Below are 21552 nucleotides of genomic sequence, written 5' to 3'. Positions count from 1 at the left end.
GGCTTGAACATGCCTATTTCTTAGGTCCGAGCAGGAGATTTACTCTAGCTTCGAGCTGGGTCTCAAGCTCCCTTTATTTTTTTAATTTTTTTAAAAAAATATTAAAGCGGATAGAGAGAGAGAGAGAGAGAGAGAGTGGAGGAGGACGGAGGAGGTGAAGGATTACCAAGTTATCCAGGCCGAGCCAACCTCGGGCTGGGCTTAAAGGCCTAACAGACGGGCTCATATTTTGACTCCACCCAGCCCGTCGAGCGTCAAAATTGACGCCCAAGCCCATCCGAAAGCCTTCAAGCTCGGGCTTGAAGGCCTAATCCCGAGTCCAACCTAATTAACCGGCGGACTCATATTTCAAGCTCCGCCCAACTCGCTGAGCTTAACATCCAGGTTATATGGAAGCCTTCGAACTCGAGCAGGCCATCCATAAACAGGTACACTGGTGAGAATAGCATGGATCCTGACAGAAAAAAGTGAAGATCATGTCTACAGGTAACTGCTGGCATACATCCATCCATCCTGGCAATATGACTGGTAATACACGAGTAAGTGATAAAGAGATCATAGAGTATAACATGCAATCATCCCCGCTGCCAGATCCCGGTACCCATCTCAGTTCCCGTAGTTTGCAGGTTGCACACCCAAATTACTTTCCCCCAGACAAAGCATACTAGATGATACGCTCCTTGGAAAGCAGATGACGTCTCACATGCTTCCTGGCTTTGAGTTTGTAAGCATTTGGTCAGGGCTGCGAAAGATGGTCATGCATCTAACAATAGACCTGAGTATGGTTGATAACCATGCGTCCATCAATGGACCTGAGCATGTTTGTATTTGAATTTTTTTTTCCCCCTTCCCTCCAAATTCGTGTAAAATAAACCACCTATTTTTAACCGGTCACTCAAGAAAAAGCACATCCTTTCCGGGCTCCATAGGCCCAGGTGGCACGAAACTGTTCTCAAGTTTAAGATCAATCCACGCCTCATCGGCACCTGCTAGACAATGCAGTTGCTCAATCCACCCACTGCTGGTTCTCCATATAAGCCAGAGCGAGAACTGAAACATATAAAGAGAGAACAACAACCTAAGGGAATGGCCATCCCTAATGGTCTCTTGGTTAGACAAACCCTCAGGCCATGTAAACTGGAACGCTAAAACTTCTCATGGTTTGGCAGACCGGGCAGACCTCAATGAAACGCTCGCAATCATCACACAAGCAAAGGTGCCTGCATGGCATCAGCAACACAGAGACCTCCTTGATCTTGCAGGACTTGCATGCCATCTGCTCACTGATCATTCGCCTGCTACCAGGCACGCTTGCTTGAAGGATACCACCAATAACACCACCTGGGTTGTAAGAAGAGACCACATCATCTCCTTCATTGTCCCCACACCCTTCCCTCACATCATCAGCACCCTGTACCATGGCTTCCTTGAGCCTGTTCTTAAGCATATTCACAACAGACTCATTGTGCCGAGCTCTGCACTGCCAAGACTGGGCTTCTACAGCCACTTGCTTGATTCGTTCGATGAGTTCCTTGTTCTTCCTGTTCATGTTCCCTATCTCAAGCTCTTTCTCCCGCAGTTTCCTCCCAACCCCTTTCTCGATGGCATTCAGGAAAGCAACCATGTGTCTTTGCTTCATCTCTTTCACACCTTTCATGATTTGCCCCTCCTGTACATAGAAAGAAAAAAAATAAAATACAATACAACTCCAAAACAGAAAAGCAAAAATGATAGAGAAAACAAGACCCACCAAACATTATTAATCTCTATCATTGCCTGTAGGAACATCTAGAAACCGAGCAAATTCATTTACCATGGCAGGGTTGGTTAATATAAAAGATGACAACAGAGTCCAAGACAAATTTATTTTCCATAGCAGGGTTACTTGATATAGAAGAACAACATAGTCCATAGATAAATTATCACAATTTAGTGTCTCTGTTAGTTTGTGAAAGATATAGATTGATTATAATGCCGAAAAATTGTGTTATAAGTAATTAAGCTGTTCTTACATAAGAATGCAAATAATTTTACAAATGTTAGAAAGGGTCTGGTGAATCTAAGTACAAGTGACTCGTTTTTAAGAATTGGAAGTTTGTTACATAGCATATAACACAGTTCCCACCTTCATTCTTTGCTTTTCCTTTTTCTCCTCTTCTTTTTTTTTTTACTGTTCCATTGACATAAATTCTGCAGACTCAGCCTGGAATTTGAATCAGGCAGCATTAAACCGTTTCCTTTAAAGATGCACTAGATCTCTCCCTAAGTGAGATCCACATAACCTTTTTTTTCAAAAGAGAAGCAAATTAATGAATGACCTTGATTGCTTCTTTCTTTCCATAATTGATATTAGGAAGGACTCTAATCTCTAATCTCTATCAGATTCCCAGTGTTAAATGTGAAGGGATAAATGACATTTTTTTCCTATTGTTTTGGTGCTGCATACATGAGGGCTCAGGGGAAGCATTGAAGGAATTAAAATACAGAGGCTTCAAGCTCCGAAAACAGCTGCAGGAGGCCATCCTCCAAGCCTTAAAGAATATATATAGTAACATAACATATAACCTAGTGATCAATTAATAACATAGTAGTAACTAACCACACACATATTTGACTAACTTCACAGTTATCAGGCAAAAGACCAGATTAAAGAAAAGTTTGGATCCCTCCAGTTTGGGGCGGTACTGGAGGTCCAGTCTTGCAATCATGGTTGTCCATGTATTGTGCAGTGGTCATAATCATGTGGGTATATGCAGGGCATGGGACAGTGCTTCATGTACCATGCAGGGCATATGCAATCACAGCCATCGCAACTATACATGGAAAGCTGTGATTACAGGACTGGACCTCTTCCATCCAGCCCCGAACTACAGAGGATCTCGATTCATTAAACAAATATGCAAAAGAGAAGAGTAACTGTCATACAACAGAGATAATCTTTTTTTGCATGCATCAACATATTGCAAGCAATCAAAAAAGAAACTATTGTATTAAATAACGAGTACCTGAATTCTGATGTAATGGTCAAATTCTTCCTTTTGAAGATCAATCTCAGTCCTCAGATTGTCACCAAGGGACATGACAACAGGAAATGATTGTAAGCTCCCACTTGCAGAGGTAATGGAAGAATTGTGTTCATCATCGTCATAGGAAAGTCTAAGCCCAGTTGATACAGCATTTGGATTAGGGATACCTGGTGAATGATCAGCCTTATCTTGACTAAAATCATTCAAGGAAATCTGAGGCTTGTGCCATCTTCCAATATCCTCTGTCTCCCTCCTCATTTTGTTTGAACAGTTTAGAGCAGATATATAATTGTTTCCAATGTTGTTGACAGGAGTTACACTGCATGTAGCAGGAACTGCAATGCAAATTGGCTATATTGAAAGAATGTGTCTAAATGAGATAAAATGCTCCAGGAGAGCAATTCCGTAAATTAAATAGTTGGACAACCAAATGCAAGATTCCATTATGTGTTGCATGACATACAACAAAAGCAATATATACAAGCAAGTTACATGCTTTATCTAAGAAAATAACATACATTAGCAAAGAAGCAGATAATTGGAAAACTTATGGGCGTAGTGACAAAATCATCTCAAGTTAACAATTTGCTAGAAAGAGATATCATGGACTGAAATGCCATGCAAATTCGACCAGAAAAAATACAGAAAAATTGAATGAAAAAAAAATTGGCCGCAGCACCCTAATTGCAACAGGCAAAAATCAATAGGATCCAGGATATTTGATCATGACAGGGTTCTAGTGTTCCAGCAAATGGTTGAAAAAGTTCTGGTTAGGCCCTGGCTTGTCTAGAAGGCAGAGAAGTAGGAGATTCAGCCTCATGCATCAACATTATGGTTTGTTCTGTATCAATTAACAGAGGGGAAAAAGAGTTTTTACAACAATAAGTAGACTATATGAAGGATTATGCAACTTGGGTTAGATGGTCATTTGAAAGGACAAGATTTCTAAATATAATTCAGAGGCCTGCGTAAAACAACATTGTATTTGCCACACCAAAGCTAGCGTAGATCAACCTGACTGATAAAAATAAACTTCTTTCAGTTTCTCCATCTTGTACTGCTTAAGCATTAGCAAAACATTTAAAAATTACAAATAAACAAGGATTGCTTATCAGATAATATATTGGAATGCAATCCCATGGATGCTAAACGATATCCATGGGATGAACTAGAAAAGGTGATTTAAGCTCCTTGATCAGCTCTGTACTCATTTTTCACAAAACAATTGGACATGGGACATTTGTGTTAGCTGGATTTCCACAGTCTGGAAAATGTAGCAAGTTTTCATAGGTTTTTGATAGTCTATTTTAAACATTACAAAGACTGACATAATCAGATGCAAAACTTTATAGGACATGTAAACTAGCACTCGTCCATAATGCATCTAAACTCATAAAATGTCATCACAGCCTTCAAGGCCACTTATTTCAAGTACGGACATTCTACCAATTTATGTTTGCCAACAAGAAGAAGTTGAAACAACATGAATAATCATCCAAATGGAAAGGTACCATCATCAAAGCAGACCAATTGGAGTCTCTGTTACAACTTAAGAAATTTATAATGCAATCATTACTACTTCAGACATTTAAAGTTGTGATTATCATGATGGCAGTGAATTACATGGTTTATCTATTATTAAAAATTGAATTTTGTGAGTCCAACAGAACATAAAGTCTAGTCTGGGCCTAGATATGCTCACCGGCTTGATTACCAAATTGACACATCAATTTGCGTTTGCATGTGGATGCATCTGTATTCTCTTGTCTCATCATGCCAAGATTTTGGATTAGCCAACAATCATATGGTTGTCATAGTTTATCATAACATAACAATCATTTGAGGCCAGTCCTGGGTTTCTTATTAATCTAAGAAGATCATAGATCAGAATTATGAGGATCTAACAAAAGACCGAGGGAAAAAGTCATGCCACTATGCATGAATTTCTTTAAGGAGCTTGAGTGGAAGAGAGGAAAATAAAGAGCTACAAGTGTAAATTCTAATATATAGTTTAAAACTTGATCAGTTGTATATGTAGCCTACTGAATACAGAAACTTGAATCTATATTATAACTCTTCAAAGTTTTATGCCCCAAAAGAGCCTCAAATACATGGCTCATACCCCATTTCATGCGCAAACTAATTCTCTAACAAAAAGTTATTACAATGATCCCTCCATTTTACAGTCAAAAAGCAATTGAAGGACATGGCATCATGAATTAGATGTATCATAAGGGCAATGTTTCTATGGTTTGAATCAACGTCGGCAGAACCATCCCGAACCGCTTGGTTCGGGGCGTATCCAACCATACCGGCGGTAGACTGGAATGGTTTCAACCTTCACATCGAGAAATAGGCAAGGGATGGGGAGAGGGAGAAGGAAAGAAAGGAAAAGAGAGAGAGGGGGGAGAGGGAGGAAGGGAGGGAGAGAAAGGGAGGATGGCGGAGGGCCGGAGAGGGGCATGGAGAGGCAGAGGGAGGGCTCCACCCTCCGGTTCTCCTATTTCGTTCAAAACAGGGGTCTTCAAGGGGCCTCTTTTCTATTTTGAAGAATTTAAGTGAAGTCAACAACCATCTTGCTGGCCTCACTAATTTTTTTCCAAAAAAACACTTTTTTATTCTTCAAAAAAGAAAAGGGGCCTCTCTGAAATCTCTGTTTCAAACAAAATAGGAGAACCGGAAGGCAGAGCCCTCCTTCCACCTCTCTGCGCCCCTCCCCGGCCCTCCGACGGCTGTCCGCCACCCTCCCTCTCCCTCCCTTCCTCTCTCTCTGTTCGAAACAGAGGAACCGGAGGGTGAAGCCCTCCCTCCGCCTCTCCTCGGCCCTCCACAGCCCTCCAATGGCCTCTGCCACCCTCCCTCCCCCCTCTCTCCCTCTTTTCTTCTCTCTCGTTCTTCCTCTCCCCCACCCTCTTTGCTATGTCGGTAGAGGCCCGGCACGAAAAAGCATACTATACCGTGCCATTAGGCAACCGATACAAGCCTGGATATTGGCACAGTGACCATTGGTTTGAACTGATAAGGTTTAGATAGAAAAGTTCATCGCACTAACAAATGCAAGGGATCAAATGGCAGCTAACGCAAAATAGAGGAAGCACAAGATTCAAAAGGGGCCAACCCAAGATGACATGGGCCTGAGAGCATAATTTCATCAATCTTTGCATCCTCACTACAAAAGAGATCAGCTCAGTTATGCAAGAGCTATAAAATATGAGACTAGATTACATAAAGTCAGGTACATGTGCTTTACACATTTTACTTGGACTAGTTAAGAAATTCCTTCATGCATATGGTTCAAACAGAATAAACTGACCTAGATCTAACATGTAGCAGTCCTCACAAATTATAAGGGACAAAGAACCATGAGTCCAGTTTGACACCAATAGAAGCAAGACTTTGACCGGAACTTAGAAAGAGTGGAATTGCTCTTGTAGAGGAAAAAAATAATATGGAAGAGATTGTACATCCAAACAATTTCTGGAGGGCTGGTTTAGGTTAGGTATGTAGCATGTATAATTGACACTATTCAACAAAAAGACAAAACAGGAAATGAACTGTATTTATCTCAGACTACTATGGTTAATTATCAAATTATTATTTAAAAAAAAATATAGTCACGTGAAAATTTGCCAAAATGCTACACAACCAACTAGCACCCTGTTCCGTCTAATAAACAATGATAGCAATAATGATGACAACGATACTGATAAAAGTAATGTTCTTGAAGTCTATAAAAGTTGTTTCCATATTATTTGCAATAATGAGATTTCATAATACCTTGCATAGGGAAGATAAAGGGTTTGCAAGAAAAGGTTGAACGGGGCATATGCACAACATAATGTCTTCATCTATCACTCTTGCGAGGAAGGTAATGTATGATATTTCACATGCATATATATAACAAACATACATACGTACATACAAGGTTTGCTAATCCAGTACTGGAGGGCATACCAGCTGACAATCGGTTCAGTACGATACGGTTTCGTATCGTACCATTCTGAGGCATACCAACAAAAGGAGAGCCAAGGAGGGAGGAGAGAGAGGGAGGGAGAGGAAGGGAGGAAGGAGGAGAGAGAGCAATAGGGATGGCTCAAAAGCCTTCATATCCCTACCTCTCTCTTCCTCTCTTTCCTTCTTCCTCTCTCTCCAATTTGAATCAATGGATTAAACCATGCTAATAACCGACCAGTCCTGTTCAATATGCCTCGAACCAACCAATTTGATACATCTCAGCAAACCTTGCGTACATATATAGCTAAGGTTTTGGCTACATGACTAGCATGAGAAGTTGCGTTGTTTAAATACTTTTGATGGATTGTTAATAATAATTCATAAAAACTTTATGGCATGTCACTCTTCTTCACTTACTTCTCATTCTTTTATGGAGATTGCTGAATGTTGACATATAAAATACTGATTAACAACACAGAATTGCAAAAACTATATATTATGCAGAAGAAAATGTTAAGCTGACAAAAATAGAGGAAGGGAAAGAGAGCATGAGAACTTCACGGGAAAACAATAGTAACAACAATAGTAATAATAAGTAGCACCATAAACTGATAGCAAACAAACAAAGAAAAAAAAAAGCAAACCAGATGCTAGTATGATCACATAGTAAATGAAACAAACAGAATAAATTAAATTAATACCTAGTACATTAAATATGTCGTAGTTTGATAGGCCAATCTTCATTTAAATAATAGAATTGCCAATCAAAATGGTTACATCCAATTCCATATCATAGCTCTTATAATAACCAAAAGATCATTTGAAAAGACAGATTTGAAACTCTTTCCCTATTACTATGGGTAGCAAAACACAAACACATTCTTTGCATTGGTTTTCCAACGAACAATAACATTCTCACATTGGTTACCAGGGTTCGCCGTATCGAGCTGAACCGGATGGTACACCCCGTACTGTACCAATTCGGTACCAGTACCTGGTATGAAAGGCGTACCGACACTTCGTATGCCGAAAAGATCTTGTACCGTAACCATAACGACACAATACTAGTGTGGCACCAGCATGGGGTCCGGTACCAAGATGGCAAGATTTATTGATTATAGTAACTTAATAATGATAAGAAGAATTTTATTCTGTCATTCAACTCATAATAGTTTTGCTTTTGAAATCTCCCGACTTATACCCATTGTAATAACTAAAAATGGGAACGAAGAAACTCAATCTGCTGAATTCAGTTGAATTCACCTGCCACTGATTACCATTAGATCTGAAAAACTGTTGATGTAGACTGTTGCAGAGAATAAGGAACATACATGGGTAAGTTTGTTGCCTCTAAATACATACCTCATTACTCACTACTCACTATGGATCTTGAAAAGAGTTGATATAGAGAATATACAGGAACATGCACACAAGGACAAATTTGCTGCCTCAAATACATATCTCATTGCTCCTACTTGCTTCGCAATTATTAGATGATGAAATCTTTATCACGTAGTTAAATGTGTAGATTTCAACTTCCAATTGTTTAGGTTCTACTCAATATATTGCTTTTTTCATGTTTGGCATCTCCACTTATCTTTCGCCCTTCTAAAGTAGTATAGCAGCCCACTCGCTCAATCAACTAGCTGATTTTCCATAAATACTTACGCAGCCATGAATCCCCTCATAACATTGAATTTAATTGGGAGTAAATTAAAATGTCTCATCTTAGATAGACTTTAAAGTCCATCAATTTATAAAATATGGCAATTTAAGCACAATTTAAAATCCATCACATTTTAAATATCTTTCCAACGATCACATGCATCTCTTCTCCTCTTGTATACTAGCAAATTTACATCCTCTTTCTAGAATGTAAAATCTCTCATAAGTTATCTGATGCAGCACTGCTTCATGAGAGGAGTGGGAGAAAGAAGGAGAAGAGAGGAAAAAGGATGAAGAAGAACAGAGAAGGGAGAAGAGGGAAAATAGAAGGGAAGCAATTTTTGTTAAACATTCATCACCCAGTCAACAAATGCATAGACACATATATAGGGTTACAAAATACAAATAGGTCCCTCCAAATAAACTAATCCCAATAAGACCCTAACATAACATAACAATATGTACATAAACCCAATCAACATAACATAACATAAAATAAACTAACATCAAATCAGTCTAGCCATAACGAGAGTGGCTGGATCCTCCTCATACGACGATCGTAGACCCGCGTCACAGGCGGTCCGGTACTGGTGTCCACACCAACTCCCTCCGGGTCGGAAGAAGTCGACCTCGACGAACGTGGCGCAGTGTAACTCTGGTAATACTCCAAGAGGTCTGGATCAATATGCTGAAGCTCCTCTCGCGTGATCCAAGTCGACTCGAACTCTGGGCAGCCACGCCAACGAACTAAAAACCGTTGAATGCTACCAGTACTGGATAAAATGGTTTGCTCATCCAAAATGACATCAATAAGTTCTTTCTGTGCCAGTGGGAGAGGCAAAGGAAGTGAAGATGGAATAGAATCAGGAATATGGGAAGTAGTAGGCTCAAGAAAGGTCTCAACAAAAGGGTCATCTGGGATGGATGGTGGACCCTTGTAAGCAACCAAATCTTCAATATTAAAAGTAGAGCTGATACCAAAATCAGAGGAAAGTTCAATAACATAGGCATTCGTGCCCACCCGGTGCAATACCCGAAATGGCCCCACGCTACGCGCCTGCTGTTTCTTAACGGTCCCATGCGGAAACCGCTCCAGCCAAAGACGTACCACAACATAGTCCCCAGGTTGGAATATTTTGTCCCGTTTATGAGAATCAGCATGTAATTTATATTGAGCATTACTAGCATGGATGCGCTTTTGGATTTTCTGATGTAACTCATGAATATGTTGTGCAAATGCGTGCGCAGACTCAGAAATCCTAACATAGGGTGACATGGGTAAAAGATCTAAAGGTTTTCTAGCTTTGTAACCATGTACAACCTCAAATGGACTCATGCCTATGGATCGATTGACCGAATTATTGTAAGCAAACTGTGCGACAGGAAGAACTGAATCCCAGTTACGAGTATGCTCACCCACAAGGCACCATAAAAATATACCCAGACTTCGGTTTACCACTTCTGTTTGGCCGTCAGTTTGTGGATGGTAAGCAGTAGAAAATTTAAGTTTCGTACCAACCGAGTACCACAAAGTTTTCCGAAAGTAACTCATGAAACGTACATCCCGGTCAGATACGATGGTGTGGGGAAGGACATAAAGTTTAACAATCTCATCAAAGAAGAGTTTGGCCACTTTGAAAGCATCCGAGGTTTTGGAACATGGAATGAAGTGGGCCATTTTGGAGAAACGGTCCACTATGACAAGAATAGAATCATGTTTTCGGGCGGTCCGGGGAAGACCAAGCATAAAATCCACACTAATGTCATGCCAAGGACGATCAGGTACCGGTAAGGGAGTATAAAGACCAATGTTTTGTTTTCAGTATTTGGCTAGTTGGCATGTGCGATATTGGCCAGTAATTTTAGCAACGTCCCGTTTTAGGCTAGGCCAGAAGAATTGGCGTTCTACCTCTTCGATGGTCTTATCTCGCCCGAAGTGTCCGAAAAGACCGCCGGCATGTACTTCCCACACCAAAAAATTTCTTACTGATGTCCGTGGGATACAGAGCTTCACTGCCTTAAACAGATATCCATCCTGAAGATAAAATTCATCAATTGAGGGTTCATGTCCATCAATAATGGTTTTGTAGAGTTCGCCAAAATCGGGATAAGAGGAGTAGTCATCTCTGAGTCTGTCGAAGCCCGTAACATATATGGACATAGTCGAGAGTAGGGTCACTCGCCGGCTCAGTGCATCAACAGCAGTGTTGGAGGCACCCGATGTGTGTTTAAGGATAAAAGTGTTCCTAAAGGAACTCAACCTATTTGGCATGCCTAGAATTCAACTTCTTTTGGGAGTTAAGGTAGCGAAGAGCTTCATGATCGGAGTAAAGTACGCATTCATTGGGCAGCAGGTAGTGGCGCCAATACCGGAGAGCTTGGACTATAGCATAAAATTTCTTATCATAGGTAGAGTATTTTTGCTTAGCCTCATTTAACTTCTCACTAAAGTATGCTATGGGATGGCGTTCTTGATTGAGCACCCCACCGATGCCGAGGCCAAATGCATCACACTCCACTTCAAATGCCTTACTGAAGTCAGGCAAACGCATAACTGGCGCCTCCATCATCATCTTCTTGATATTGTAGAATGCATTAGCAGCAGCACTAGTCCACTGGAAGTCGCCCCTTTTTAGGCAATTAGTGATTGGGGACATAAGTGTGCTAAACCCATTAATGAAACGACGGTAAAAAGTAGCAAGCCCATGAAAACTGCGAACCTCGATGAGGGTTTTAGGTTCAGGCCACTCGACTATCGCAGTGACTTTATCAGGGTCAACGGACAAATCTTCTGAGAAGACAATGTAACCTAAAAAGTTGACATAAAAAGTAAAGAACAAACACTTCTTAAGGTTAGCATAAAGTTTGGCATTCCGCAGGGCTGTACATACCAGTCGTAAATGATCGAAGTGTTGCTCCTTTGATTGGCTGTAGATGAGGATATTATCAAAGTACACGACTAGAAATTTGCCCATGAAAGGTAGTAATACTTATGTCATCACTCGCATAAAAGTACTAGGAGCATTCGAGAGGCCAAAAGGCATGACCAACCACTCATACAGACCAGCTTTTGTTTTAAAAGCCGTTTTTCATTCATCACCTGGACAGATCCGGATTTGATGATACCCACTTTTTTAAATCAATTTTGGAGAAGATAGTGGCGCCTGCCATCATATCCAACATATCATCGAGATGAGGGATGGGAAAACAGTACTTGACTGTGATTCGGTTGATGGTCCAACTGTCGACACACATCCTCCACGTGCCATCTTTCTTTGGAGTTAGGAGTACAGGTACAGCACATGGACTTAAACTTTCACAAATGAACCCCTTTCGGATGAGCTCGTTAATTTGCTGTTGCAGCTCAGCATGCTCAAAAGGATTCATTCGATAGTGGGGTAGATTAGGCAGGGCAGCTCCCGGAACTAGATCAATAGCGTGCTGTATGTCACGCAAAGGCGGCAGGTGATCCGGGAGGTCCTCAGAAAAAATTTCAGAAAACTCCTCAAGGATGAGCTGACCTTCTGATGGTAGCTCGCTTGGCGGAATCAGTTGATTTTCGAAGACAAGTAAAGCGTACACCATAGAATCACTAGAGACTTCCCGTTCAAATTTGGACAGACTCAAGATATGGAGTTCCTTGCCCTTTGTCTCACTTGTCTTCTTGCCCTCGTCAAGTGTCCTAGACCGTAGGGGATTAAGTTTAATTCGCTTGCCCTCAAATATGAAGGAACAAGAATTAGAACGACCAAAGATGGTGACATCAAGGTCGAACAACCAAGATCTTCCCAATATTAGGTGCCCTACGTCCATCGGAATTACATCACACCAGATGGTGTCTTTATACGAAAGAATTTGAATTGGGACGAGACATTGTTCTTTGATTTGAATAGAAGACGTATCGATCCAGGAGACCTTGTAAGGTCGGGTCTGAGGAAGTGGAATCAAACCCAAACGAGAGACAATATTTGATGATATTGCATTAATACAGCTTCCGCTATTAATGATAACTTTACCGTCCTTGTCTCCGCACTTAAGATAAGTGTGGAAGATCGAAGTACGCCTCTAGTCAGCCTATTCCATGGGTTGGGCGAGAGCACACCGTACTACATTCATAACGGACTGAGTTGATTCAGTCACAACCGATGGAGTTGTGGTTTGGATGCATCCTAAAGTGTCGATACGTTCTTCTTGGTCATCATCGACGTCATGGATGTCATCTAAATTTGGTTCATAGATTTGTTCTTCTATTTCATCATCATGATCCTCTTGTTCTTGCGCTGCAATGACAAGAGAGGTGTTCACACATTGGGAAGCGACATGACCAAAACCCTGGCACTTAAAGCATTGGATTCGGGAACTTGCCTTTGGGGCTTCGCCAAGAATGCCCTTGCCCTTATTGTCCCAGTTAGAAGGAGGGTTGGAGGAAATAGGTCTAGAAGGCGTGGGCCCAAGCGAATGTCGGGATCCTGAAAGGGAAGTGCTGGTGGGTGGTCCGCGAAGGTCAGAACGTCGAGCAAATATAGACCTGGTTACCTGCTCAAAGTTCTGGGCAAATGCGTAGGCCTGGTCGAGGGTGGATATTTCTCGAAGGATGAGTTCCTTCCTGAGCTCATCATTAAGACCTCGTCGAAACCTGCTCAGGACCATCCGTTCATTTTCTTCCACATTACATCGCATCATAAATTCGTCAAACTGGGCGATGTAATCACTAACGGACCGATTGCCTTGTCGCAAGGTATTCCACCGGTCGAGAAGATCATCTTGGTAGCTAAAGGGGAGATATTTTTCTTTCAGTTTTTCTTTCATCTCTACCCAATCGATAATCGCGTGTTGATGTCTCCTAGCTAGCAAAAGTTTGGCGCTTTGCCAGAAAAGTTTGGCGCTTTGCCAGAAAAGTTTGGCGCGACCAACTAGCTTCATCCTAGCAAACCGGACCTTTTTGTCCTCAAACAAATTATACCACTCAAAGAAGTGGTCCATTTCGTGCATCCAGTCTGAAAAGATCTTTGGGTCTAGACGACCATCAAAGATGGGGGCCTCAACATGAATGTCCTTCAACACGTCGTCCTCATGGTCACGAGGCTGTCTAGGTTCCACATTATAGCGATGACCCTGGTCAGCATTAGGGATGGTGCCCGATCCTCTAGGGCATAGGTAGGCATGATGACGTCCTGGTAAGGGTACAGTGTCAAAATTTTCCTGTCGACAGAGCCGTGAGGTTCCAGGGTTTCATCGAAGTCGAGATTGGGGAAGTGGGCAACACTATCTTCTTTGGATTCTATGAGCCTATGTAGGGAGGATTCAACCGACTCAAGGCGGGCATTGGTATGGGTGGATTCAGTGGTCAAGTCTTCAACAGCTTTCAGTAGGGCTTCGATGCAGTCGTCCATGGTAAACTGGGTGTCGGAATGTGAGAGGACACGACCACTACGAAGGTGCATATGAAGATTAAACTTAATTATATGCTATCCTATCATAAGATGACAATAATGATGTGAAGTAGACCTAATGCATGCAAAAACGATTAAAATGCAAGGTGGATGCTCAATATAACACAAGACTATGCTCGAACGGAGAAATACTCCAAACTGGGAACTAGAAAGGGACGCAAGCCAACAAGTAGCCGCAGTCAAGTAGAGTAGGTGTCCAGTGGATTATCAGGTGTCACAGAACCTTGTAGGCCCCAATGATAGCTAGCTCTACAATTAATAGTAAAGAGGGTTGTCACAAGGGTTGCTGTGTGTTGCGTGGAGGTGTGTGAAAGCGTGTGTTTTGGATATTCAGAGTATGCCACCAAGCACAAAACAACTATTTGATGCCAAAATGAAAGCAAACAAAATATCCAGGAAAGGGCAAACCTGATCTGGTGGAAGATGACGATTCAAGTGCGGCAAACCGGCTCGTTAATCGGCGCAAATCTAACCTGCTGGGCCGTGGTCCGAAGAAAGGAGGGAAAAGGGCAAGCTGCAGTGGGCTCTGCAGTGACGTAGCAGGCCTGTGGGCTGGGTCCATGTGGACAAAATTGGGTCAGGCCACTGGGCCGAGGTCCAAAGGGAGGAAGACGTTCGGGCTCGGGCCCGAGGAAGGTCGGGCGCGGGCCTGATGAAAGGGTGGCCGTGAACTTGTGGAAGCGGGGAGGGGAAGAGGGGAAATGGAGCGATGAGATGGGGGATCGGGGAGGTGAATGGGCTTGAGATGAATGAAGGCGGTAGCCAAGGTAAAGGCAGCGGCGAGCAAGGGAGGTGGGGCGGCAGCGGAAGAAACGAAAGAGGTGGCGGTTCTTCAACGGCGGAAGGGTGGTCGTGAAGCTTGGGCAAAAGCGGTGGCAGTTGGACAGCCGAATGTCGACTGGCCGTGAGGTGGTAGAAGATGCTTAGGAGGGTTCAGGACCCTCCGATCCTCCCATTAGTGGGGTGGAAAAGGGGTGGAAAAAGGTGGTGGGAGGTCGGGAAGATGAAGGAGGAAGGAAGAGATGGGGGGGCGTTTGTGGTGGTGGTGGTGGGAGGCGACGGAAGTGGCGAAGAGGCTACGGAAGTGTGGGGTGCGGCGGCAAGAGCGGCGACTCAGCGTGCGTGGGTAGCAATGCGTCGACGGGGGCGGCGGAACCCTAGATCTAGGGTTCTTCTTCGTCGGGACGAAAGGTACGCCTTTTTTTTTTTTGGAGAGCACGTGCAAGTCACGTGCTTTCTCCTGCGGTTGTCACGTGCGGAAGTCACGTGCGGGAGTCACGTGAAGGTCACGTGACCTTTCGTTTTTTTCTTTTCTTTTTCTTTTTTTTATATCTCGGAACGGATCCGGGTTACTGAAACGAGGGTTAACGGGTTTGGATCTTACCCGTTAACCAACTTGAAACTCACCGACGGTTTCAAGTGAGCGTGCCGAGATTTACGCCCACGGTTGCAGGTGGTTCTCGGCGGCCGATCATGCCGAAGTTCACGCCAGCGGTTGCAGGTGGATCTCGGTGGCCAGTGGCGGTGGCCGGCGACCGGTCACCCGCTCCGACACTGGTTCTCTTCTCACTAGCGGTGTCTTTCCGGCTCTCTTCCTATGTGCGGTGGCCGGCGGCTGCTACGGTGGGTCTGAGAGACAGAGACGAAAGAAAAGAGGCGATGCTCCTTCTCTTTTTGGCAACGCAAGTTGCGCGTGGCCCGTCAACACGCTCGGCCCGTCAACACGCTCAAACGTCTGTGGCGCTCGGGGTATAGCGTAGATCTCGTGCGCCCATCGGAATCCTGGAATCCGACGCTGCTCTGCCATACACCAGGGTGGAGCTTCTGTGGGCCGACGTTCTCCAGCAGAAATCAGTAGTGTGGCGGCGTTGTGAGGCAGTTCCGGCGGTGCCGGCGGCGACTGATGGCAGCGGTGGGCTCAAGTGCGACGATGGGGAGAACCAGCCAACGAAGAACGGTTCCTCTTTTTTTTTTCTGGTGCGAGATCCGAGAGAGAGGGAGGAGGCAACAGAAGGTGTTTTTTTTTTTTTTTGGAGTACTGTCTCACTGCAGCCCATAGAAGAAGATGGTTTTGGCAACAGAGGCAAAACCAGGGGCTCTGATACTAAACTGATGCAGCACTGCTTCGTGAGAGGAGTGGGAGAAAGAAGGAGAAGAGAGGAAAGAGGAGGAAAGAGGATGAAGAAGAACAGAGAAGGGAGAAGAGGGAAAATAGAAGGGAAGTAATTTTTGTTAAACATTCATCACCCAATCAACAAATGCATAGACCTATATAGGGTTACAAAATACAAAAAGGTCCCTCCAAATAAACTAATCCCAATAAGACCCTAACATAACATAACAAAATGTACATAAACCCAATCAACATAACAACATAAAATAAACTAACATCAAATCAGTCCAGCCATAACGAAAGTGGCTGGACCCTCCTCCTGCGACAATTGTAGATCCGCGTCACAGGCGGTCCGGTACTGGTGTCCGCACCATTATCTTTCTTAAAATCTCATTATTCTACTCTCCTTTTGTATACTAGCAAACATGGTTCGCTGTACCAGCCCAAACTGGACGGTACAAGACGTACGGTACAAGAGGAGAACCAATACTCGGCATACCGAAAAGATCTCATACCGTACCATATCGACACAATACTAGTGTAGCACCAGTACGGAGTCCGGTATCGAAACAGCGAACCTTGCTAGCAACTTCATGTCATCCACTAGGTATCTTGAATACCACACTTACTTATGCACAATGACACATCTCCCGGAACCTCAAGATATCGTTCAGAAAAATTGCCTCGTGAAAAACTAGTTGGCTCTTAGATCCCCCTATATCCACAAGCAATCCATATCCATCGCATTTCTTACTATTTTTTGGGGCTAGAAACACCAGATAAGTCATTTAACATCACGTGATATAAAATTCCATCATTGAAGTAATCATATTTTCATCGGTCAATATAATGGAAACACAAATATTTTGATCTTTTATTGATAAATGATGACATTTTATATTTCAGTAATTATTCCTAAAATACCCTCCATTTGCATCTCATGTGTTTATCAACAACGCATAGATGGTCTTAAACCTTATCATGAAACTTCCACATAGGGTAGCACAACCAATTTGGAATCTCTCTAGAAACTTGCCCCCACAACCCCTCTCAAAGCATTTCCTTATCCATTTTTCTAAGAGACCCCCTTCCGCATACCCATAACCAAACCTACTCCCACATCTGCACCACTTCTGGTATCTATACTTTAAACTATTATTTAGAAGGCATCATCTCGCTTACAAGCATTTTCATAGATTGAACTACCTGGAACATATAAGGAAGGTATACGAACAAGATTTTGTGCAGGTACAGGTTAAAAAGAAAAAAAATTAGAAGCATAAAATTATGGTTGAGACATGAGAAGTTGATGCCATCCCTCCCACATACAACACACATTCCACAGGCCAAGGAAGTGAGCAGACTAACAGCTGGTCACCTTCATGCAGGATCACTTGACGTGCACATATCAAACTCGATATGATAGGAACCAGTACGTACATTTCTATTTTGATATATATACTCCTCTTTTGCATATGTCTAAAGCATTTCTAAGGAGAAATGCATAATTGCAATGCACGATTCCGAAATGGATAGGTATAAATAGTATTCTTTACAAAAAAATTAAGAGAAAGACTGCACAATCATTAGGGTCCTTTCATAACCATCTGGCATGTCGTGAATGATACTGAGCTATGCATGAGTGAAGAAAACTATGATTAATTCCTCCATAATCACATATCTGGATCACCTAAGCACGCATTGCAAGCACGTGGCAACACTAATATTGTCAACTTCGTTGCAGGAAAACATCCATATATTCTTCTCACAGCACACCAGGATTAAGATGCTGGCTTGCACCATGTCAGCTAGAATAAGTATGGTACAGTAGTATATTCCAATGCATAGTGCATATTGGTATATACTGGTCCATAAAAGAGCACACAAGTTCAATACAACCCGACATAAAGAGTATAGTGAAAAATGGGCTACCCAATACTCCTTGGTATCTGTCTGGCCATTTGAGCTTGCATTACACTCTTTCGAAGCGTAAAAAGACTCCCACTCTAAGGTTTTGAAGATTCAATCTTAGGATTGAACGTGTTAACGATGCAAAGTTTTCATCCTTCATTACATTCTAACATTAATAAGGAGAAATCCAGCTATCTTTACTTGATGAATCATTAATTCATAAAAATACCAACATGCAAGAGTTGCACATATAGAGAATTACAGCTACCACATAAACAGATATACGAGTTGAACACGCATGTGTGCACAAGTGAGAGATGGTAATTGCATTTAATTAGAGTCGAAGAATGATGAGCAAGAACATAAATCAGAGGTATTAATTGTTCAGAAATCTCACACTCACTGTTTCCAAACAACTGAAGCTGGGTAGGTGCACTGGAGTCATAATGGAACTGATTAGCCTCCAGAACAGATGGCAACATCATATTGGAGTTGTTGCTTCTGAACATTTTCCTCCTAAAAAAAGCACCATATCAGGTTAATAATTTGTCCGCTGCAATTCCATGATCAATTAGTACCCCAAGAATACATAATTAAGCAACGCAAGAACTTTGAAGTGGAAGATGCTAAAGCAGATTAAGAAACGAAAGACCAACAAAACTGCAGCAAGAAAAAATACACACAAATCTTGAGAGACTAGATAGGAATAATGATCTTATCATATCAAACCTATGAGACCAAGAGGAGAACAAATACATTTAGTTCTAGATAAATATCACACGAGAACGAAGCCTAGCTTCACAAACCAAGAGGCCATGGTAGTGCAACAGAGGAAATGGTTGATCAAGGCGACCTCCTAAATAAAGCCCTTCCTATCTCAGACCTAAATCGACAGCAGATGGCGAGAAGATATAATTCTACAACACAAGGACCAGTAACAAAAATAATATAAAGTAGAAACTACGAATAGCAAAAGAATCACAGGGAATAGAATAAGCTTAAAAGCGGGGTGGGGGAAAAAGAAGGCTTGGAAGGGAAAACAGATTAGAACAAGCATGCATGACACCATCGCAGCGGCCACATCAGCACCTATACAAAGCAGATGAATACTGAATAAACAGATTGCAAGCGGACTCGTATCCAAAATAAATAAATAATAATAATGATGATGATAAACGGATGAAAAGGAGGAGCACGCGTGATGGAACACGACGATCTGCATCGACGATATGCCATTCGATGGAGAAGGCACAAGGATCGCCGTGAGAACATCCCAACCAGACCCAATATCCCAATATTTTTCTTCTTCTTCTCCATTCTTTTTCTTTAACGAAACAATTGAAAACAGCAATTAAAACAAAAAAAAAAAGAGAGCCGAGGAAGGCAGATCAAACCAGGAACAGGGATGGTTCCGATCGCGCGGATCTGTGGCGTCTGGCTAGCCGATTCGAGAGCTCAGAATTCGTCCCCGAAGGCCGGCTCCGTGATCATATAATGATGCGATGATATATCACATAGATCGGAGGAGGAATCAAAGCGCGTGCACGGAAAGGAATGGACCCAGCAATCAATTCAATCCGAATATATCGTTCTCTCGCTGTATTTTTTTTTTTTTTCCCCTTCTCTTCTGTATATACAGGCAAATTACTAGAATTTCTTCCGAGTTCGCTTAGGAAGGAGGAGTTCCACCGTCCGCTCTCCCCTCTTAAACTTTGCAAATGGATTTTTCTCTAAAATAAACTGCTAATAGTCGTTGCTGAGGGAAGCGACGATCGTGCTCCCGCTCGTGGGCCGCCGCAGGGGATGGGAGTCACGTGGCCGTTTGATTTTTGGTTCAGGGCGTTCGCCTTGAGATGAGCAACTCAGAGCTCGGCGTCCCTATCTGTCCATCCGTTTGAGTCGGCCGGCTTGGAGCTCGCGTCGGATTTGCATCCCAACTTCCATCATGGTTGTGGATGCTCGTTGGATCGATCAGTTACCGGCATCATCCGATTGTAAGCCTGAAACGTATAAACCAGCTTTGCCCGGTGTTTCTGAATTTAGAATTTCGAGATCTCGCTAACTTCGGGATTGATGAGTTATCTTTGGTGATCGCGTTCTAACAACCCGTAGGAGATTCCACTGTAACTACATGAGATTCGGACTGTAACCGTCGGGATACACTGTAATGATTTGGGATCATGCAGTAATAATGGCGGGACATGTCGTAATCGTATAGATGAGTGGATGCTAGCCGTATTCAGCATCTCTGGTTGTTATCTGAGATGAGAAGGCTCTAGTCGGCTTGCTGCAGAGTCAAGAAGTTGTCTAACAGATCTGGGAGTTTGATCTTGAAGATCGATTGCTTCTACTCTGCTTGGTTTGACCGTCTGATTATCTTAGTTAAATCATGTCAAAGAGATCTCGAAGCTACCATACTGGCTATGACTCGATCAAATCTGATGACGTCACGTCACCAGACTCATATAAGGCTACATTAGATGGTAGAACCAACGCAACTCTATTTTCTAGAGGATGAATAGTCAATTTGTAAACTTTGTGAACGTGCAGACGTGAAAACACTTAATATAATGCTATATCTTCAAGGGAGATTAGCCAATGTACCATTCTTTATGAAAAAAATATTTTCTTCAATTCGTTCAACTCGAATCTCGAAAGATAACTAGAAAAAAAATAGAAAAATTTCAAAAGTAGGACTTTTAAGTTTTTTATTGATTATTAAAAAAAAAGTACATAGCCTCTATTTATAATGTGAGGTTCGTCCTAATATAATTTGGATCGGATTCCTCTTCCTAAATCTAGTAGGACTCTCTTTCCTAAAATAAACATCTCTAGTAGAAATCTTTTATTAAAAGCTAAAAGTTTTGAGAAGGTAGATCTCGACTTCTACATCAGCTCTGCCTTCTATCGCTCGCTTGATTCTTCTTGGATAGAGAGATACGCTCGATCAAAGTCTTATCGGAAAGAAAAAAAATCAGTTTGACCAGCCCGTTTCGGAGTCTAAATAGTGAAATTTCATCCCAATTCAACCTTATAGTTGTAGATCTAGAAAGATACCCAATTTTGAAAACAAAATCATCTTAATCGGGTATCATATGGCCAAGTAATGGCCTTCAGAAGTTTGACCTACGACTTGGCTTTCTGATGTAGCGGATCCCACTCTTGAACTCTGTCTAGCCCCGCTCATAGTGGCCAAAGTAGTCCATATCAAATCTGAGGATCCTCCTATATCAGGGCTCCCCTTGTTTAGGAGATTTAGCCTCCGCTAAATCAGAATTGAAGATGGAAAAATGTTTGCTTCTCCATCTTGTGGTTGAATCTCCTAGCTTTGCTTGGAGATGGTTTCTGGCTTGGCACTTCTTCGCTCTTGAGTCTCAACGAACTACTTGCTCTGCTCCTGCATCTGGACTTCATGGTAGGGACACTCCTT

General features: G+C 42.4%; 1 protein-coding gene across 4 annotated transcripts; it reads right to left on the bottom strand.

Annotated features, from left to right (window-relative positions):
* Positions 1-435: 435 nt before the first annotated feature.
* On the bottom strand, positions 436-20036 carry LOC103723535 (BOI-related E3 ubiquitin-protein ligase 1-like). 4 transcript variants are annotated; one of them, XM_026800132.2, is made up of 4 exons: positions 19517-20036; positions 18520-18638; positions 3006-3377; positions 436-1669 (listed from the first exon to the last, which is right to left on the bottom strand). In XM_026800132.2, the coding sequence occupies exons 2-4, from the start codon at positions 18565-18567 to the stop codon at positions 1124-1126; spliced, it is 966 nt and encodes a 321-aa protein (XP_026655933.1). In that variant the 5' UTR covers positions 18568-18638; positions 19517-20036; the 3' UTR covers positions 436-1123. The 4 variants fall into 4 exon arrangements, with proteins under 4 accessions (XP_026655933.1, XP_008812701.1, XP_008812698.1 ...); XM_008814479.4 differs by having other exon boundaries at positions 18526-18638; positions 19517-20035; XM_008814476.4 differs by having other exon boundaries at positions 3006-3361; positions 19517-20034.
* Between the last annotated feature and the right edge of the window lie 1516 nt (positions 20037-21552).

This window comes from Phoenix dactylifera, chromosome 15 (genome assembly GCF_009389715.1).
Source record: "Phoenix dactylifera cultivar Barhee BC4 chromosome 15, palm_55x_up_171113_PBpolish2nd_filt_p, whole genome shotgun sequence".
NCBI classification, from domain to species: domain Eukaryota; kingdom Viridiplantae; phylum Streptophyta; class Magnoliopsida; order Arecales; family Arecaceae; genus Phoenix; species Phoenix dactylifera.
The sequence above is the reverse complement of the archived record's forward strand: the minus strand, read 5'-3'. Positions and strand labels throughout refer to the sequence as shown.

Bases quoted from the DNA above. Each gene is read 5' to 3' on its own strand.
- LOC103723535 (XM_008814476.4), bottom strand. From the start codon at position 18,631: ATGTTCAGAAGCAACAACTCCAATATGATGTTGCCATCTGTTCTGGAG. The intron at 3,362-18,519 runs GTGAGATTTCTG...TTTGCATTGCAG, and splicing joins GTTGTTTGGAAACAGTGAGT to TTCCTGCTACATGCAGTGTA. The intron at 1,670-3,005 runs GTACTCGTTATT...TTCTATGTACAG, and splicing joins ACCATTACATCAGAATTCAG to GAGGGGCAAATCATGAAAGG.